At 40.8% G+C, this 20,518-nt stretch overlaps 2 protein-coding genes across 4 annotated transcripts in view; both read right to left on the reverse strand.

Moving 5' to 3' along the window:
• Window positions 1–19,824, reverse strand: part of LOC120543771 (complement C1q-like protein 4) — a 25,234-nt gene extending 5,410 nt beyond the window's left edge. The window contains exons 1-4 of one of the 3 annotated variants that reach the window (XM_039777006.1): window positions 19,537–19,824; window positions 19,052–19,105; window positions 18,312–18,446; window positions 8,898–9,311 (exon numbers count right to left, since the gene is read on the reverse strand). In XM_039777006.1, coding sequence (XP_039632940.1) covers window positions 9,028–9,311; window positions 18,312–18,446; window positions 19,052–19,105; window positions 19,537–19,711 — 648 coding nt within the window. In that variant the 5' untranslated portion in view covers window positions 19,712–19,824 and the 3' untranslated portion in view covers window positions 8,898–9,027. Of the gene's footprint in view, window positions 1–8,897; window positions 9,312–17,626; window positions 18,002–18,311; window positions 18,447–19,051; window positions 19,106–19,536 lie in introns of those variants that run through there. The other 2 variants (XM_039777004.1, XM_039777003.1) reach the window with 2 other exon arrangements.
• Window positions 3,717–5,931, reverse strand: LOC120543770 (complement C1q-like protein 4). Its single transcript, XM_039777002.1, has 4 exons — window positions 5,705–5,931; window positions 5,209–5,262; window positions 4,520–4,654; window positions 3,717–4,209 (listed from the first exon to the last, which is right to left on the reverse strand). Exons 1-4 carry the CDS (start codon window positions 5,877–5,879, stop codon window positions 3,926–3,928), a joined length of 648 nt encoding a protein of 215 aa, XP_039632936.1. The 5' UTR covers window positions 5,880–5,931; the 3' UTR covers window positions 3,717–3,925.
• Window positions 19,825–20,518: the final 694 nt, after the last annotated feature.

A 20,518-nucleotide genomic window follows, 5' to 3' on the forward strand; every position in this document is an offset into this window, starting at 1 on the left:
CTCTCTTTGCAACAATCTCATGTCTGCGTTCAGTTGATCCAACGAGGCAGTCACCTGTCCCAGTGCAGCGTAGATATCTTGAGGAAAAGGCAGCGTATAATCGGTACTTTCTTCAGCGGAGACGGCGCCGAGCAGCAGCCACAGCGTAAAACTCACAGAGATCTTCATTCTGTTGTATATCTTATGTTGAAAGTGTGGACAAAATTACTGGCGTTCTCTCAAAAGCTCATTTTTACTTGTAAGTAGAGTCAGTTTACACTCACAGCAAAGTGCAGAAAGTGACTGAAGGTTGTTCACAACAGTATCTTATTAAAGGAGTTAATAAGTTAAACGGCTCATAAAAGGTTCATGCTATCAGTAGTTTTATAACACATAACTACATGAATAGAAAGTCTTTGCTGTTATTCAGTCAGGCTGTTTGATGTCAGGAGATGAGGGGGTGACCAATTTGTTCAGGGAGGCTGATGACCTAATGTGATAAAGTTAGTGAATGGAATTTGGCCTGATGGGAAATAGTTGGTCAGCTGGCATAAGTGATTGACTAAAGGTTAATCCTGTGTATAAAACAAATGATTAACAGAGCAGACTGATCTCATGGATTGGCATATGTGTGACATGCCAATTCGTATGCCATTATTGGCATGTTATCAAGACGCATACTTGCTTTTTAGTGTGTTTATCAACGCCGTTTGGCCTCCATTGACTTACATTACCTTGCGATTGCGTGTGAAGTGATACCGTAGCGAGTAGTATGAAAGGGCAAAAATCCATGTAGGGAGGTTGGTCAGGGTGGAAGATGGGTCAAACACAGGACTTTCATCCAGGAGACCGGGGATTGTGTCCCGCGTGTGTAATTGTGTACTGCATAGGCTATGTGGAAATGTGTCATTAGTGCAATACGTCAGCTATTTGGGTTGTGCAATATGTTAGTTGTGCAATACGTAGGCTATTTGGGTTGTGCAATATGTTAGTTGTGCAATACGTTGGCTATTTGGGTTGTGCATTATGTCAGTACATTGTGTACATTGTATCATTTGAGACAATACGTAGGCTATTGGGCTTGGGCAATATGTTAGTTGTGCAATATCTCATTGTATAGGGGCTGTGCTACACGTATTGCGGAGAATGTAGCCGACAGGGTTGTTCAATTAAAAAATGCCAATGAAAGGAATAGTTCATGTGCTTACTATATGTTTATATGCATTATGTCATTTGTGCAATACGTAGGCTATTTGGGTTGTCCAATATGTTAATTGTGCAATACATAGGCTATTGGAGTTGTGCATTATGTCAATGTATTGTGTCATTTGTGCGATATGTAGGCTATTGCGGTTTTGTGGGCAAGAGGCAAGATGGCGCCAGTGTTAGCGGCTTGTCGTCTGTCACCGCTGTTTTTGTCACTTGTTGCACAAAATGTTAACCCTCTGCTGGTGTATGATCGCCAGGCACTAATGGATATTCAACTCTCTGCCAAAGACCTACAGCTCCACTTCCTCGGCGGAAACGCTACCGCCGCAGGGGTAAACGCAGCGGACGGCTGGTGAGGATAAAGGCCCGCCTCGACACGATTTCCCGGAGTGAATACCGTGTGGTCTCTCGCCTCTCCACCAGTTATATACATACCCTTCTCATCTCCGTGCGTGCTGTAATGCTGTCTGACGGCTCCAGCATTAGCTTAGCCCAGCACAGATCCTGCAGGTAACTGGTTCCAACTAGCCTACTGCTCCGAATTGTGACAAAAGTGACAAAATAACACCAACATGTTCCTGTTTACATGTTGTGATTTGTAGAGTCACAGCGTGTACAAAAAACAACGTAACATGAGACACAGCCATCTTCTAACAGTAAACAAACCGGGAACTATATTCGCAGACAGGCTTGCTGCGAGCATATCACTCCGCCCATGTACTATATTCTTCCGCCTGAGAATATAGTTCCCAGTTTGTTTACGGTTAGAAGACGGCTGTGTCTCATGTTACGTTGTTTTTTGTACACGCTGTGACTCTACCAATCACAACATGTAAATAGGAACATTTTGTCACTTATTCGGAGCAGTAGGATTACTGGAACCATTCACCTGCCTGTTCTGTGATGGGCTGATGCCACTGGAGCCGACAGACAACATTACAGCACGCACGGAGATGAGAAGGATATGTATCGACTTGTCTAACTCTGGGGGTTACGGTGAATAAGCTAAATTCCCAATAAGTCGGCGTGTTCCTTTAAACATTTACCTCTGCACCTTGGATTTCATTAAGGTGGATGGGTTTTTAGTGTTTACTCTGTACCATTTGTATGTAATTGTATGTATGTATGTTAACAACGTGTAACTTTGCTGCCTTCTTTGCCAAGACATCATTGATTTATAAATGTCAAATATAAAATAAATTTAAGCTGCAAGCAGCGTTGGACGGGCCCTTGCACCTCCTTGCTCGTCGGGGTTACTGGTGAAACAAAGGTGACACTTGGGACTCGAACCACGTCTGCTGGGTGAAAGTCCTGAGTTGTTTAACTCATCCACAACCCCAACCTGTGACCTGATTTAGACCTTCAGTCTTTAATACTACTCCCTACCATCATTCACAAGCTGGCAGAGGCAACCTGATCTCTCCATCTTTCTATTCAGTTTCATGTTGTCTGAGGACAAACTTCCTTGTTGAAAGCAATCACCCGGAAATCAGGATCTGTTACAGGACACGAGGTGGTGAGGAGAGGTAAACAGCAGCGCGAGAGGGAAAGCGGATTAATAGGAGGGTAAAAGAGAACACTGCATTAAAAGTGGGATTTTCGTCCCCGTAAACGCCTGCAAATCTCCCGCCAATCTCCCGCAATCTCCCTAATTTTCGGCAGTTAACGACAATTTGCAGGTCGTGAACGTTGTGTTCGTCTGTGCCACATATTGTCGGAAACAAACCATGACGTATGTGGAGAGCTCCCACAGAGGTGCCAATGGCTCTAATAAGCATTTGGATATGAGATTGAGAGAGATTTAGAGAGATTGGCATGGTTTTATTTCAGTTAGCCTAATAGCTGGTTTGATTTGCATTGAGAGATGATTTTATGGAAAGTACCCCATGCCAATCTCTAGGTATGGTGAAGGGTATTTGATAATTTGGGGTATGGTGAAGGGTATGTGATGATGTGGGGGAATGGTGAAGGGTATGTGATGATGTGGTGGCAGTAATTGCACATGAATGAGCTCATATTTGTGAAAGAACAAAGGGTTTTTTGCTAAGAATCAACTCAAAAAATGACACAATGTAGGTTTAACTTACAGATTTGTCACTTGTTAACTGTACAAGACATCTTAATGACAGCCATGCTGTACCCTCAACCTTTATCCATCCTGCCATCAGGAGCCAGGCAGCCTTTTAGACTCAGTGAGACATTAACATACTATCTTACTCACCACTCAGCTTAGTGGCAGTATTATCGGCTGCTATGGACATGTGTTGATGGGGAGTGCAAGGAGTGGTGGGCTGGTCTGGGGCTCAAAAGTCCAAGATTTTTGCAATAAATTAAAACCGCAAAACATATCCAATCGGCACCCATGAATGGTGAAAGAATCAACAGCATATTGTCCCAGCCCTAGAGTTCATATGTGAAAACAGCTTACCATTCATTGTTTCTTCATACTGCTATGATGTTGAATTTGATTATCTGCTTTCAATAAGTTAAAGTTGAAACAAACAGAATAAAGAAAATGCTCACAGATATAATTGCAATGATATATCTTTATTATTTGATTAAAATTACAGACACAAGAGAGAATCAGAAACATTAATCAATTTATATTTGAAGGAAAAAAGATTCCTGTCGACAATTATTACTTATTGATATTTAGATTCAGATGAAATCAGAGAAAATCTATGAAGTGCTATGAAGACAAAACCTGCGTGACTATCACAGAGCTGCTGTTTCTGTCTTACATGGTGAACAGCAGAGACCCACTGAAGGTGGTGTGGTGATTTATGTCGTCATACGCCCTAGTGTCACCCGCCAGACGCACAAACACAACATCTCCCACCTCCAGCAGCAGCGTAGCGCCTTTAGAAGAACTCATAAAACCGGCTGGCTCAGACTCATATGCAATGAAAACATTCTCTGTGTTCTTGACCAACCAGGCAGCTGAAGGATTGCGGTTGTTTGCATGTGCACCGATCGACCAGTCAAAGTTGTACGCTCCTCTCACCGGGGCAGTGAACACACCTGTTGGACGTTTGTTTTTGTCATTTTAAATGGAAAATGAAACAAGTACACCAACATACAAGTGAAATGTAAGTCAATGGAGGCCAAACCGCATTGATAAATACGCCAATAAAACATCACTGAACATTATTCACTGAACATTTATTATGTGAATAAACACATAATACATTTATTTACATAATGTTTTGCGAAAAATAAATACATAACTTTAAAAAATTCAGTGTTTACCCTTGTTTATCGGTGCGTACAATCAGCCAGTATGTTGATATCAGTGCATCCCTAAAATGTATTGTTAGAAAATCAGAGCTACCTGAGTTTGAGTTGTAGGCATTTCCGATGTTGGTGACAACGTGTTTGAAGACCAGGGTAGGAGCCGAGGGAAAGGGTCCTAAAGTTACTGCTGGGCCCCCAGCCGACAGAGAGGCTGAGAACGCAACCTGTCGGCCTGGGAGGGAGAGAGACAGAGAGAGAGAGAGAAAGAGAGGGAGAGAGACAGAGAGAGAGAGGGACAGAGACAGAGAGGGGGAGACAGAGGGAGAGAGAGAGAGGGAGAGAGAGACACATAGAGAGACACAGAGAGAGAGACAGAGAGACACAGAGAGAGAGAGAGACAGAGAGCGAGAGACAGAGAGACAGAGAGACAGAGAGACAGAGAGTGAGAGACAGAGAGAGAAACAGAGAGAGAGACAGAGAGAGAGAGACAGGGAGACAGAGAGACAGAGAGAGCCAGCAGCAAGAAAAATTATCAGAGAACAATACTATGGGTGTGCAAAAAAATCTATTCACATTCGTATCGCGATTCAAGCTCTACCGATTCAAAATCGATTCATATTTGTTTTTTAATGTTTTTTTATAAATTGTATGTCTACTGCAATCACATGGGAAAAGTAATTACATTTACATACCGTGAATCTTTTTAATCGAGAATTGTTTTTGAATCGAAAATCGATTTTGAATCGAATCGTTACATTTTCTGAATCGTGCACCCCTAAACAATACCTTGCTGTTCTTGCTTCAGCTTGTCCACTTCAGTCTTCAGCTGTGATACTTGTTCTGCAAAATCAGAGACAGTTTATTTAGTCATTGCTCTAGAGCCGCAAAAATTAATGGATTAGTCATTATTAAATTACTCTCAAACTATTTTGATAATCCCATTTTTCATTTTTTATGTAAAAACAGGTAAACTTGTGTGATGTCAGATTGTTAAATATGAATATTTTCTAGTTTCTTCTCTCCTCTGTGACAGGAAACTGAATATCTTTGAGTTGTGGACAAAACGAGACATTTGAGGACGTCATCTTGGGCTTTTTGGGAACACTGATCCATATTTTTCACCATTTAGAGACTAAACAAATAACACATTAATCCACAATGAAAATAATCGGTAGCTATGTGCAGCTCTACTTTGCTCCAATATATAGAAAAATACAGATTTCTCTCATTTTGTATATCTCTGAACTGCTATGACACGATGTACAACAGTTCATTACTGTACCTTGAGTCTCTCTTTGCAACAAGCTCATGTCTGCCTTCTGTTGATCCAACGAGGCAGTTATCTGTTTCAGCGCAGCGTAGATGTCTTGAGGAAAAGGCAGCTGATAGTTGGTACTTTTTTCAGCAGAGACGGCGCCGAGCAGCAGCCACAGCGAAAAACTCACAAAGATCTTCATTCTCGCACTGGCAGCTTACTGTTTAACTTTGCCGTTTGTAAACCTGTGTGAGCCATTATATAGAAGCCTACAGCAAAAAGGACGTCACAGATGAGATTTCTTCATTTCCCGAAACACAAATCAATCATACTGTATTTCACAAGATTTGTAAAGGTCAGTATCATGAACAAGGGTGTAACCACTTCTCCCCCGTATTGCAGAACATTTCCTAGAAAAGATGAACACATTGATAGTCAATGGTTACATTGTTAAAGGGTACCTTTAAACTTGGCCTTATCTTCCCATGTATGTTGACCAAGACTATAATCGTTAACGAAAACGAACGAAATAACGAAAACTAGGAGGGAAAGTTCAAATACATAGGTACACACAGATGCATAATGTGAGTGTGAGTGTGTTTTGCTTATAAATATCTTGTCTTACCTTTTTATTACGTACATCTGTCCTGTAGCTCTCTCACTGTGTGGTAATGTTGACCCTACTAAAACATAATAAAGTCGCATTAAGAGAAAGTAGATAGTTTAGTTAATATAATTCATAAATATGTTGTTCTTTCTGTATTCATCTCGATGAATTGAACTTAAAACCTGCAGATTATTTGTGCTGTGTTCTGTTGAACGAGGGTATGTGACAATCCAAAAAACAGCTAAAACTATACTCCTTCTTTTTGAAATGTATTTGTATTAATCCAAAAAACAGCTAAAACTATACTCCTGCTTTTTGAAATGTAGTTATATTAATCCAAAAAACAGCCAAAACTATACTTCTGCTTTTGAAATGTATTAGCTCGAGAACAGTTGAGAGTGTGCTTCTGCTTTTGACATGAGTTAACCCAAAAACAGCTAAAATATATTATTGCTCTTGAAACTATAATACTGCTTTTGATTTTGGTTTGTGAGTGTTGATTCGCTTCTAAAACTATATGATTGGTTAGAAATATAATCATGCTAAATTATGTGTTACTGATATTACTATAAAACATGCTTAGAGACATCATAGTATGAATAACTGTGTGTAACTGCCCGTTTGACCCTGCAGTCAGAGAGAGGAAGTATTTGCAAGAGGCCTCAGAAGGATAAGGAGTGTTGTGTAACTGTCTGCTTGAACCTGCAGCTGGAAAGAGGAAGTGCCCTAGATGCACACAGGAGAGAGAAAGACGGCTGCATTGACTTATTGATGAACTGAGCCGTTAGATTGTATGTTAGATGGTAATTGCATATGCATATAGGAAATATCGTCACATGAGATGTTTTTACGTATGTCCAGCCTGATAGCTGCATTAAGATTGTATTGCCATGGAAGGTAAAATAAGATGGAAAAACACACCTCACTGTGATGGGGGGTTGAACCCCATGAAAATGTACATATAAATATTAGTGCTTTGCCAACGAAAGTTTTTCGCCCTTGCCGTTTGACTCGTGGCTCTTGGCTCTCTCAACCTTCACCCTTGCTGTAGGGGCATCCTGAGTCTTGGAGCATTTTTGAGTGATTGAACTTAGTTCATTTTTCCATTTATTCTTTCTTTTGCTAATTTGTTTTGTTAACTTTTTGCTTCAAATAAAATAAAACCACCTGTGTTCATCTTGAGCAAGGGGACCCAAAAAACCTTGTAAGTCTTTTTGTTTCCTTTTTGGAAGACTTTTTTCCTTTTTTCCTTTTTTTTTCTCCTTGTCCTCCACTTCACCCTGAAAAAGGGAGGTGGTGGACTCCTCTTTAACCGCGGGGTTTGCAGCAATCTGACAAGCAGGCCTTTGATCCTCCAGCTGAGCAGAAGCTTCTGTGACCAAGGTAGAAGTGGTTGTCAGAACGTGAGTAATCAATTGTAATTGTTTGGTTGTAAAGATCTTCTATGTGCTGTGTATTTCACATACGGGGGACATCTAGGTTGTCAATCAAAAGCCTCTTGTCTCGTCATCAGGTTTCCACCGTAGCGAGGACCCGTTAACGCGTCGCTGCCATTGTCGCTGTCTTGTGTTTAGTGGTAGTCAGAGCGTGCAGTGAGACAGCGTGAGCAGGGCATCCACCCACCCAGCCAATCATCATTGCATTTGCAACGATGTCATCATCATCTTTGTCACTTGTTTACTGTACAAGACATCTTAATGACAGCCATGCTGTACCCTCAACCTTTATCCATCCTGCCATCAGGAGCCAGGCAGCCTTTTAGACTCAGTGAGACATTAACATACTATCTTACTCACCACTCAGCTTAGTGGCAGTATTATGGGCTGCTATGGACATGTGTTGATGGGGAGTGCAAGGAGTGGTGGGCTGGTCTGGGGCTCTGTTAGGGAAATTTTGATTTACATACTTTCTCTTCTTATTATTAAACTGTTTGCATAGAATAATATTTTACTGAATACTCTAAACAAGAGAACATGGAGCCATTGCTTGTCCTTGTCTAAGCGCGGTGTGTTCCTGAGGGCATACATGCCCTCCCAGACCAGATAGGGGAGACCTCATCGACTCTGACAAGATAACAATTGACGAACATCTACTGTGTATCATGATTTATTACATTTATTATAAAAAAAAGAGCTGTAGAGAGCTTTTCGTTAGGTGATTATCTGTACTATTCTGTAGTGTGGAGACTGCCTCCTTGTTGGGTTCTCAAGTAAAATGAACTTTAATATATCTTCAGTGGTCCCTGTCTATTATTGTATAATGTAATGATTTTAACAGGCTCAAAAGTCCAAGATTTTTGCAATAAATTAAAACCGTGAAATATATAAAATATATCCAATCGGCACCCATGAATGGTGAAAGAATCAAACCCTGGACAAAAGCATATTGTCCCAGCCCTAGAGCTCATATGTGAAAACAGCTTACCATTCGTTGTTTCTTTATACTGCTATGATGTTGAATTTGATTATCTGCTTTCAATAAGTTAAAGTTGAAACAAGAACAATAAAGAAACGCACAGATATAATTGCAATAATATATGTTTATTTGATTAAAATGACAGAAACAAGAGAGAATCAGAAACATTAATCAATTTATATTTGAAGGAATAAAAGATTCCCGTCGACAATTATTACTTATTATTATTTGGATGCAGATGAAATCAGAGAAAACCTATGAAGTGCTATCAAGACTTGTTTAAGACAACAAAAACCTGCGTGACTATCACAGAGCTGCTGTTTCTGTCTCACATGGGGAACAGCAGATGCCCACTAAAGGTGTTGTGGTGCCCTGGGTCATCAAACACAGCAGTGTTAGCCTGCAGACGAATAAAGACGATGTCTCCCACCTCCAGCAGAAGCGTCATGCCTTTAGAAGAACTCATAAAACCGGCCGCCTGTTGCTCATATGCCATGAAAAGTTGGTCTGCGTTCTTGACCAACCAAGAACCTGAACCCCAGCCATTGTTTCCAAATGCACCAACCCACCACTGAAAGTTGTACGCTCCTCTCACCGGGGCAGTGAACACACCTGTAGACACCAGACTCCATGTAAATAATCAGGACTTTTAGCGTGTATAGAGCCAGCATATCTCCACCAGACTCCATGTAAATAATCAGGACTTTTAGTGTGTATAGAGCCAGCATATCTCCACCAGACTCCATGTAAATAATCAGGACTTTTAGCGTGTATAGAGCCAGCATATCTCCACCAGACTCCATGTAAATAATCAGGACTTTTAGCGTGTATAGAGCCAGTATATCTCCACCAGACTCCATATAAATAATCAGGACTTTTAGCGTGTATAGAGTCAGCATATCTCCACCAGACTCCATGTAAATAATCAGGACTTTTAGCGTGTATAGAGCCAGCATATCTCCACCAGACTCCATGTAAATAATCAGGACTTTTAGTGTGTATAGAGCCAGCATATCTCCACCAGACTCCATGTAAATAATCAGGACTTTTAGCGTGTATAGAGCCAGCATATCTCCACATGTAAATGGGTGAATTAAGGGTTTATTTCAACCAAACCAGAGTGGTGATTGTTGGAACAGTGGAAAGATTAACCAAGATGGCTTGTGATAGTTTTATTTAGTTTCTGTCCACTTTGAATGAAGTCTGGGAACCAACCAATCAGAGTTAACCAGATTATAACACAACAGAAACAAAACTACATCATCAACTGGAACACACAAACAAAAGCACAAAGCAAAATGCAGAGCTACCTGTCCCTAAAGAGAGAGTACACTGTGGCAGACTACCTGACCACAGTGACCGATACCAAACTGAGATCTACACTGACCAAGTGCAGACTCAGTGAACACAGCCTCGGCCAACGAGACAGGCCGCCACAAACAATCATGGCTGCCCAAAGAGGAGCTTCTGCCAGCTGTGTAAGAGAGACGAAGTCGAGCACCGCGCTTCCCTTCTCTGACAGAATGCACAGAGCTGCAGCCAATCAGAACTAAATATTTCCCCAAATTCAAACACAAACAACCGACATTTGACCAAATAACTAACATCAATAAAATGCCGATCCTGCTGGGAGAACAGCCAGAGAGCTGCAGTCTAGCAGCAGAATATGTCTTTACCTGCCACACTCTGAGGAACAGTGAGTGACCACCCCCATACACACAGATACACACAGATATACACACACACAAAGACACACACACACACACACACACACACACACACACACACACACACACACACACACACACACACACACACACACACACACACACACACACACCTGTAATATTCTTGTTTTCATGTTGTTGCTGATATCATCAGTGTTGTTCATATTGTTACATTGTGTTGACATGATTGTAGCTTTTATACAAATGTTGACTTAATGTTTATTGTCTGCATCCTACTGGACTACTGGATGTTAATGTTTCACTGTTTATGGGCTTTAGCAATACTGTATGTCAATATGGTCATGCTAATAAAGCCTCTTTGAATTTGAATTTGAGAGACAGAGAGAGAGACAGATAGAGAGAGAGGGGGGAGAGAGAGAGACAGAGAGAGATAGAGAGAGGGGGAGAGAGAGAGACAGAGACAGATAGAGAGAAGGGAGAGAGATAGACAGAGAGAGAGAGACAGACAGAGAGAGGAGAGAGCAAGAGAGAGAGAGAGAGGAGAGAGAGACAGATAGAGAGAGAGAAGAGAGAGACAGATAGAGAGGAGAGAGAGACAGATAGAGAGAGAGAGAGAGAGAGAGGGGAGAGAGAGACAGAGAGAGAGAGACAGAGAGAGAGAGAGAGAGACAGAGAGAGACAGAAATCATCAAATATTAAACTGATCATTTTGAGTCCTATCAAAGTTTGCATTATGTCTTTTTATGCAATACGTACAGGGTTGTTCAATTAAAAACTACCACTATAAGGAGTATTTAATGTGCTTACTATATAGGTACCTGTCTAATGTATATGAGAGTATTACTATATAGGGACCTGTCTAATGTATATGAGAGTATTACTATATAGGTACCTGTCTAATGTATATGAGAGTATTACTATATAGGTACCTGTCTAATGTATATGAGAGTATTACTATATAGGGACCTGTCTAATGTATATGAGAGTATTACTATATAGGTACCTGTCTAATGTATATGAGAGTATTACTATATAGGTACCTGTCTAATGTATATGAGAGCATGTTTTGTGTTGCATGAGAGTATGTGTTGAGAGATGCTTATTTTCTGTATTTTGTGTTGTCCTTGTAAAGCTGCAGAACGGACAGAGTCCAAAACAAAGTTCCCTTCGGGGCCAATAAAGTATATCTTATCGTATCTTATATATGTATATGTAGAATGTGCGAAAAGAAGAACCCTAAATAAGCTCCTAAAAGCAAGGGACATTTAGAATAGATACAAATGTTCGATTAATTGCGAGTTAACTATGACATTAATGTGATTAATCGCGATTCAATATTTTAATCGTTTAACAGCACTAGTAAAAATAAAATGTCTGGCTGTAAATCTCTCAAAATGATCAGAGAACAATACCTATTTATATCCTTTATTTTATATTTTTGAACTGCTATGACACAATGTACAATAGTCCATTACTGTACCTTGAGACTGCAGGAATCTCATGTCTGCCTTCAGCTGAACCAACGAGGCGGTCATCTCTCTCAGCGCAGCGTAGATGTCTGGAGGAGAAGTCCGCTGGCATTCAACACTTTCACTTGCGGGGACTGAGCCGAGCAGCAGCAACAGCGTGAAACTCACAGAGATCTTCATTCTCGTTCTGGCAGCTTACTGTTGAACTGTGCCGTCTGTAAACCTGTGTGAGCTTTATATAGAAGCCCTTCAGAAAAAAAGGGACAAAAAGGACGTCACAGATGTTGAATTGTTAATTTACATTGTCACACATGATATGTAAATGTCGGTTTGATTAACAAGAGTGTAAGCACTTCTTCCCCATATCACAGAACATTTTCCAGAGAAGAGAAACACATTGATGATCTATGATTACATTGTTAAAGGGTACCTTTAAACTTGGCCTTATCTTCCCATGTTTGTATGTTGACTAAGGTTATAATCATTAACGAAAACTAACAAAATAACAAAAACTAGGAGGAAAAAAGCATTGTGGTTAAATGAAATAAAAATAAAAACGAGGCATTACAAAATAACGATAACTAACTAAAACTGTGATGTCTGTTTGCAAAACTAACTAAAATAAAATGATCAAGTAAATGTCCTTAGTTTTCATCTTTGTCAATGTCTTTCATAGAGCAAATAATGTTATATATTTCAGAGTTGACATTTCCGACCATAGGCCTGTTTTATGCAGTCTGTGCCATAGACACATATGTAGTTTCTGACTGGGAACCCAGAAATTTGGATATTCAATGACAAATTGAACATAACATTGTTGGGACCACTTAAACCAGTGTTAAACTTGATTTTAAACAAAGAACGGATTTTAAACAAGGATACATACGGTAAACATGTGCCTGAGACAACTGCGGCCTGCAGGAAACTCCGCAGCCTGACTGCTTTCTGAGACAAAGAAAACATGTGGCCACAGACAAAGAGATCGAGGCATACACGTAATTTTGTCAGCCTGGAGATTGCACACTCCCATATGAAAAAGTCCCCAAAATAATCAGAAGTCTATGAACTCCAGGCACGTAGTTCACACACCTTCAAGAACACTCTGAATCCCCATTGGACAGCAGACTTTGAACGCCGCATCCGGTGACCGGGGAAATAAATACTCTGAGCACACATCTTCGCCTTGTCTTACCACTGCAGCTTCGGTCGCTAAAGGTTTGCAAGCAAACGTTTGTATTAAATAGCTTAATATTTTCTATTTTGTTGCTCTACCGCTTCCTGCTTCTTACTGTGCAGACTCTTTGCTGCTTGCTCCTGCCTCTGCTTGCATATTTCTGCTGATAATCTTGCTTTTCCGCTGAGAGAAACTATGAGCAGCGTATCTTGGATACTTGTAAATCACTGGACTATACATTTTTTGTAGACGTAGTAGGCTATTGCCATTTTTCAACATTTTTCTGCATGAGCGTGGCCTACCAGTAGCTCAAGCCTGTCCTACAGTGACTGTAGCTAAAGCTATTTAGCAGCAAGATGCCTCCCTTCTCCGTGGATGTCTACTACAAACTGCTTCAGAAGATTGTAGTTCTGGAAACCAAAATTTACCGGTTAGAAGTAAACGTGGAAGTGAACAGATCATGTGGGAATGACACCATTTTACCATGGCCCCAAAACAATGGACAAAAGCATGCTAACACATGGCTAATTAGCACCAACAAGACTGCAAAGAAACAGGAGGGCTATGGAACGGGTAATAAATCAACAAGGGTAGTCCTCCCTAGAACAGGTGCAAAGCCCAAGAGTAAATAATTTTCCTGGGAAATGGGAGGACGACTAACGGGCAGGGCACAGCACCCTGAGATTTGTGATATGAACGGCTGGCCTGCATTATCATCCAGGCAGAGCGCCTCTTCAACCCCACTTAGTAGGATACAGCCGTGGCTCAGCTGCAAATGGGAGAATTAGCAACAAAATGCCTCCCCAACAATCGAGTGTGCAGGTGGATAACAGATTTGCTCCACTGCAGCACATCTATCTGATGACCTGGATTGTGTCTCATCGTCACACAGCACGGTAAGGACTGAGAGCAATTTAAAAAGTAAAACGCTACAGGGAAAGCTAACGACTGGGCCTCAAAATCTGATTGTGGGTGACTTGGCTGTAAAAGATGTAAAAAGCAGTTAAAACACCAAAATACTCTGTTTTCCCAAAGACATGGTGTCTGACTTGGCCCAAAGAATCCCGGATATTGTGTCAGCACCAAGGGCGTAAATCTGATCTAACAGTAGGGGGGGACAATAAACATAACATTTTTGAAGAGCAATTTTTGAAGGGGACACAAATAATACAGCCACAATTATACTCGTAGAAGACATGTGTACACAGAGGAAAGCCTTAATAGTATCATTAGTGTAGCATGGAGACTGTACCATTATCCTCCTTCTCAGTGTTTCTCGTGATTCAATAAAAAAGATCTTGCGTCCTCCACATAAATATTAGGTTATGTCTGGGACAGAGGATAGGCTACTTAACTGATCAGCCACTTAATTTCATATTGAGCAAAAAACAACTGTAGATCTCCAAAATTAACCCTAATATAAGTTCACACAAATAACGTAAGGTTTATCGCCGTGGTAACGTTAGTTGTAGTGGGTGCATTTCTATCCAACAAGCTAGGTAACGTTACATTATATTACACTAACATAGCGAACTTTTTTGTCATGACTAATTCATTAATTATTCAGCATCATTTCTATATGAGAAAAGAAAAACTTAATCTGATGTTTAATGTGAATAAGACAGCTTTGAACCGTCTACTTACTACATTCCTGTCACTACCGAATGGGACTGTCACCGTGAGTGTAGCCAGAGACTATTTAGAAGGACTTTGGTGTAGCGCAGATCCTAAAGCATGCAGTGGACCAAACCACTCTGAGGCAAGGGAGGGGGGACTCAAAATGTTTCTAAACTTAAAAAACACTTTTTGGGGTTTGTATTGTTTTACTGCTTACACAGATATTTAAGTGTACATCATTATGTTATTTACAATACTCAGCATTGTTTTAATGATATTTCTAGGGGGGGACAACCCTTAGATGGGGGGGGGGTCGTGAACCCCGTAGGGATTTACGCCCTTGGTCAGCACACCCAACTGTGAAAAACATTATACTGCATATAGGGTCATGATGTTGTAAAGCAACAGTCTGAAGTGCAGTAACGTGACTTTATGGATCTGCTGAACACAGTCAGCTCCCTAAACGCGAAGGTGTTTATCAGTGGCCCTATACCACCGGTCAGAATAGGAGCTGAGAGATTCAGCAGACTGTTGGCACTGAACAGATGGCTTTCAACTGCATGTACCATCCATTCTCAAGCCAGGAGTAAAGCTGTTCACCTCTAGCCTACTTTACTTTCTGCGCCACACATCTGATCCCTCGGCCAAGGACACAAGACAAGAGGAATCAAAACAAGAGGAAGACACAACAAAGTGCAGCAGTGTGCAATAATAACGAGCTGAAAACTCAGGTTCCACTTCCTCTGAAACGTGCTGCTGAATACATTTTACAGTTCAACACATCTACTTTAGTCTCAAATGTGAGCCAACCGCTGCCCTCTCAGGACCAGGATGGGAAGTGTAACACTGTCTGCTCTTTGTTTCCTCAGTATATTATTACATCCCACAAGTATTACACACACACACACACACACACACACACACACACACACACACACACACACACACACACACACACACACACACACACACACAGTGTCTTCAGTGTTTAAATTCCCAGTTAGTGACCAGAGATAACATGGTGTGTGTGTGTGTGTGTGTGTGTATGTGTGTGTGTGACTACCTGATTTTGTTATGTGTGACTGTTATATAATTTGTGCAAGACATGTTTCAGCAGCTACCAAATAAAACTGGAATCTATTCAAACATCTGTTCTACAGAAATGGTGTGGTCATTGGAGCATCTAAATCCTACAGCTTATATTTCCCAGTACAGTAAGTGGGTCTCAATATCTGTGGAAAGATACTGCTAACCCATTTAAACAGTGACCTCTGCACCTTAGATTTCATTAAGGTGGATAGGTTTTTAGTGTTTACTCTTACTAACCATTTGTATTTTATTGTATGTATGTATGTTATCAATGTGTAACTTTGCTGCCTTCTTGGCCAGGACACCATTGATTTATAAAGGTCAAATATAAACTAAATTTAAGCTGCAAGCAGCGTTGGACGGGCCCTCGCACCTCCTTTGCGCGTCGGGGTTACTGGTGAAACAAAGGTGACACTTGGGACTCGAACCACGTCTGCTGGGTGAACGTCCTGAGTTGTTTAACTCATCCACAACCCCAACCTGTGACCTGATTTAGACCTTCAGTCTTTAATACTACTCCCTACCGTCATTCACAAGCTGGCAGAGGCAACCTGATCTCTCCATCTTTCTATTCAGTTTCATGTTGTCTGAGGACAAACTTCCTTGTTGAAAGCAATCACCCGGAAATCAGGATCTGTTACAGGACACATGAGGTGGTAAGGAGAGGTAAACAGCAGCGCGAGAGGGAAAGCGGATTCGAGGAGGGTAAAAGAGAACACTGCATGAAAAGTGGGATTTTTGTCCCCGTAAAAGCCTGCAAATCTCCCGCCAATCTCCCTAATTTTCGGCAGTCAACAACAATTTACAGGCTGTGAACGTTGTGTTCGTCTGTGCCACATATTGTCAGAAACAAACCATGACGTATGTGGAGAGCTCCTGCAGAGGTGCCAATGGCTCTAATTAGCATATGGATATGAGATTGAGAGAAATTGGCATGGTTTTATTTCAGTTAGCCTAATAGCTGGTTTGATTTGCATTGAGAGATGATTTTATGGAAAGTACCCCATGCCAATCTCTAGGTATGGTGAAGGGTATGTGATGATGTGGGGTATGGTGAAGGGTATGTGATGATGGGGGGGTATGGTGAAGGGTATGTGATGATGGGGGGGTATGGTGGAGGGTATGTGATGATGGGGGGTATGGTGAAGGGTATGTGATGATGGGGGGGTATGGTGAAGGGTATGTGATGATGGGGGGGTATGGTGGAGGGTATGTGATGATGGGGGGGCAGTAATTGCACATGAATTTGCTCATATATGTGAAAGAACAAAGGTTTTTTGCTAACAATCAACTCAAAAAATGACACAATGTAGGATTAATTTACAGACTTGTCACTTGTTTGCTGTACAAGACATCTTAATGACAGCCATGCTGTACCCTCAACCTTTATCCATCCTGCCATCAGGAGCCAGGCAGCCTTTTAGACTCAGTGAGACATTAACATACTATCTTACTCACCACTCAGCTTAGTGGCAGTATTATGGGCTGCTATGGACATGTGTTGATAGGGAGTGCAAGGAGTGGTGGGCTGGTCTGGGGCTCAAAAGTCCAAGATTTCTGCAATAAATTAAAACCGCAAAACATATCCAATCGGCATATCCAATTCTTTCACCCATGGTGAAAGAATCAAAAGCATATTGTCCCAGCCCTAGAGTTCATATGTGAAAACAGCTTACCATTCATTGTGTCTTTACGAAATGATGTTGAATTTGATTATCTGCTTTCAATAAGTTAAAGTTGAAACAAACAGAATAAAGAAAATGCTCACAGATATAATTGCAATGATATATCTTTATTATTTGATTAAAATGACAGAAACAAGAGAGAATCAGAAACATTAATCAATTTATATTTGAAGGAAAAAGATTCCTGTTGACAATTATTACTTATTGATATTTAGATTCAGACGAAATCAGTTTAAATCTATGAAGTGCTATGAAGACAAAACCTGCGTGACTATCACAGAGCTGCTGTTTCTGTCTTACATGGTGAACAGCAGAGAGCCACTGAAGGTGGTGTGGTGATTTATGTCGTCATACGCCCTAGTGTCACCCGCCAGACTCACAAACACAACATCTCCCACCTCCAGTAACAGCGTAGCGCCTTTAGAAGAACTCATAAAACCGACTGGTTCATACTCGTATGCAATGAAAACATGCTCTGAGTTCTTGACCAACCAGGCAGCTGAAGGATTGAGGTTGTTTCCATGTGCACCGATCGACCAGTCAAAGTGGTACGCTCCTCTCACCGGGGCAGTGAACACACCTGTTGGACGTTTGTTTTTGTCATTTTAAATGGAAAATGAAACAAGTACACCAACATACAAGTGAAATGTAAGTCAATGGAGGCCAAACGGCATTGATAAACACGCCAATAAAACATCACTGAACATTATTCACTGAACATTTATTATGTAACTAAACACATAATACATTTATTTACATAATGTTTTCCGAAAAATAAATACATAACTTTAAAAAATTCAGTGTTTACCCTTGTTTGTCGGTGCGTACAATCAGCCAGTATGTTGATATCAGTGCATCCCTAAAATGTATTGTTAGAAAATCAGAGCTACCTGAGTTTGGGTTGTAGGCATTTCCGATGTTGGTGACAACGTGTGCGAAGACCAGGGTAGGAGCCGAGGGAAAGGGTCCTAAAGTTACTGCTGGGCCCCCAGCCGACAGAGAGGCTGAGAACGCAACCTGTCGGCCTGGGAGAGAGAGACAGAGAGAGAGAGAGAAAGAGAGGGAGAGAGACAGAGAGAGAGAAAGACAGAGACAGAGAGGGGGAGACAGAGGGAGAGAGACAGAGAGAGGGAGAGAGACAGAGAGAGAGAGACACATAGAGAGACACAAAGAGAGAGAGAGACAGAGAGACACAGAGAGAGAGAGAGAGAGACAGAGAGACAGAGAGACAGAGAGACAGAGAGCGAGAGACAGAGAGACAGAGAGAGAGACAGAGAGAGAGAGAGAGACACAGAAAGAGAGACAGAGAGAGAGAGAGAGAGATACAGAGAGACAGAGAGACAGAGAAAGCCAGCAGCAAGAAAAATTATCAGAGAACAATACTATGGGTGTGCAAAAAAACATCTATTCACATTCGTATCGCGATTCAAGCTCTACCGATTCAAAATCGATTTATATTTGTTTTTTAATGTTTTTTTTTTTTTATAAATTGTATGTCTACTGCAATCACATGGGAAAAGTAATTACATTTACATACGTGAATCTTTTTAATCGAGAATTGTTTTTGAATCGAAAATCGATTTTGATTCGAATCGTTACATTTTCTGAATCGTGCACCCCTAAACAATACCTTGCTGTTGTTGCTTCAGCTTGTCCACTTCAGTCTTCAGCTGTGATACTTGTTCTGCAAAATCAGAGACAGTTTATTTAGTCATTGCTCTAGAGCTGCAAAGATTAATGGATTAGTCATTATTAAATTACTCTCAAACTATTTTGATAATCCCATTTTTTCATTTTTTATGTAAAAAGAGGTAAACTTGTGTGATATATGAATATTTTCTAGTTTCTTCTCTCCTCTGTGACAGGAAACTGAATATTTTTGAGTTGTGGACAAAACGAGACATTTGAGGACGTCATCTTGGGCTTTTTGGGGAACACTGATCCACATTTTTCACCATTTAGAGACTAAACAAATAACACATTAATCCACAATGAAAATAATCGGTAGCTATGTGCAGCTCTACTTTGCTCCAATATATAGAAAAATACAGATTTCTCTCCTTTTGTATATCTCTGAACTGCTATGACACGATGTACAACAGTTCATTACTGTACCTTGAGTCTCTCTTTGCAACAATCTCATGTCTGCCTTCTGTTGATCCAACGAGGCGGTCATCTGTTCCAGCGCAATGTAGATATCTTGAGGAAAAGGCAGCTGATAATCGTTACTTTCTTCAGCGGAGACGGCGCCGAGCAGCAGCAACAGCGTAAAACTCACAGAGATCTTCATTCTGTTGTATATCTTATGTTGAAAGTGTGGACAAAATGACTGGAGTTCTCTCAAAGGTTCGTTTTTACTTGTAAGTAGAGTCAGTTTACACTCACAGCAACATGCAGAAATGACTGAAAGTTGTTCACAACAGTATCTTATTAATGGAGTTAAAAAGGTTCATGCTATCAGTAGTTTTATAACACATATCTACATGAATAGAAAGTATTTGCTGTTATCGAGTCAGGCTGTTTGATTTCAGGAAATGAGGGCGCGACCAGTTTGGTCAGGGAGGAGGCTGATGACCTAATGTGATAAAGTTAGTGAATGGAATTTGGCATGATGGGAAATGTTTGGTCAGTTGGCATAAGTGATTGACTAAAGATTAATCCTGTATATAAAATAAATGATTAACAGAGCAGACTGATCTTATGTAGTGGTGTATGTATGACATGCCAATTTGTATGCCATTATTGGTGTGTTATAAAGACGCATACTTGCTTTTTAGCGTGTTTATCAACGCCGTTTGGCCTCCATTGACTTACATTAGAGTAGGGAGGTTGGTCGGGGGTCAAACACAGGACTTTAACCCAGGAGACGTGTCCTGCATGTGGCGTTTTCTCACTCTCTTGTTTGTATAAAGCCAACCCCGTTCTTCTTTTCGTAAACTCAACCGTAGCGTTTTTTGCAATATAGTTTTTCTCAATTGCTTAAACACTATAACCAGGCTTTTGAACTAAAAGTTCAAAACCATAATGCCATTTTTCAAAAAGCACACCCATTTCACTAAACTATAAACACTATTCCCTGGTTTTGACATATGAGTCA

This window comes from Perca fluviatilis, chromosome 16 (genome assembly GCF_010015445.1).
Source record: "Perca fluviatilis chromosome 16, GENO_Pfluv_1.0, whole genome shotgun sequence".
NCBI lineage: Eukaryota > Metazoa > Chordata > Actinopteri > Perciformes > Percidae > Perca > Perca fluviatilis.

Bases quoted from the DNA above. Each gene is read 5' to 3' on its own strand.
- LOC120543770 (XM_039777002.1), bottom strand. From the start codon at position 5,879: ATGAAGATCTTTGTGAGTTTTTCGCTGTGGCTGCTGCTCGGCGCCGTC. The intron at 5,263-5,704 runs GTACAGTAATGA...CTGATTTTGCAG, and splicing joins GTTGCAAAGAGAGACTCAAG to AACAAGTATCACAGCTGAAG. The intron at 4,655-5,208 runs GTATTGTTTAGG...TCTCCCTCCCAG, and splicing joins GCTGAAGCAAGAACAGCAAG to GCCGACAGGTTGCGTTCTCA.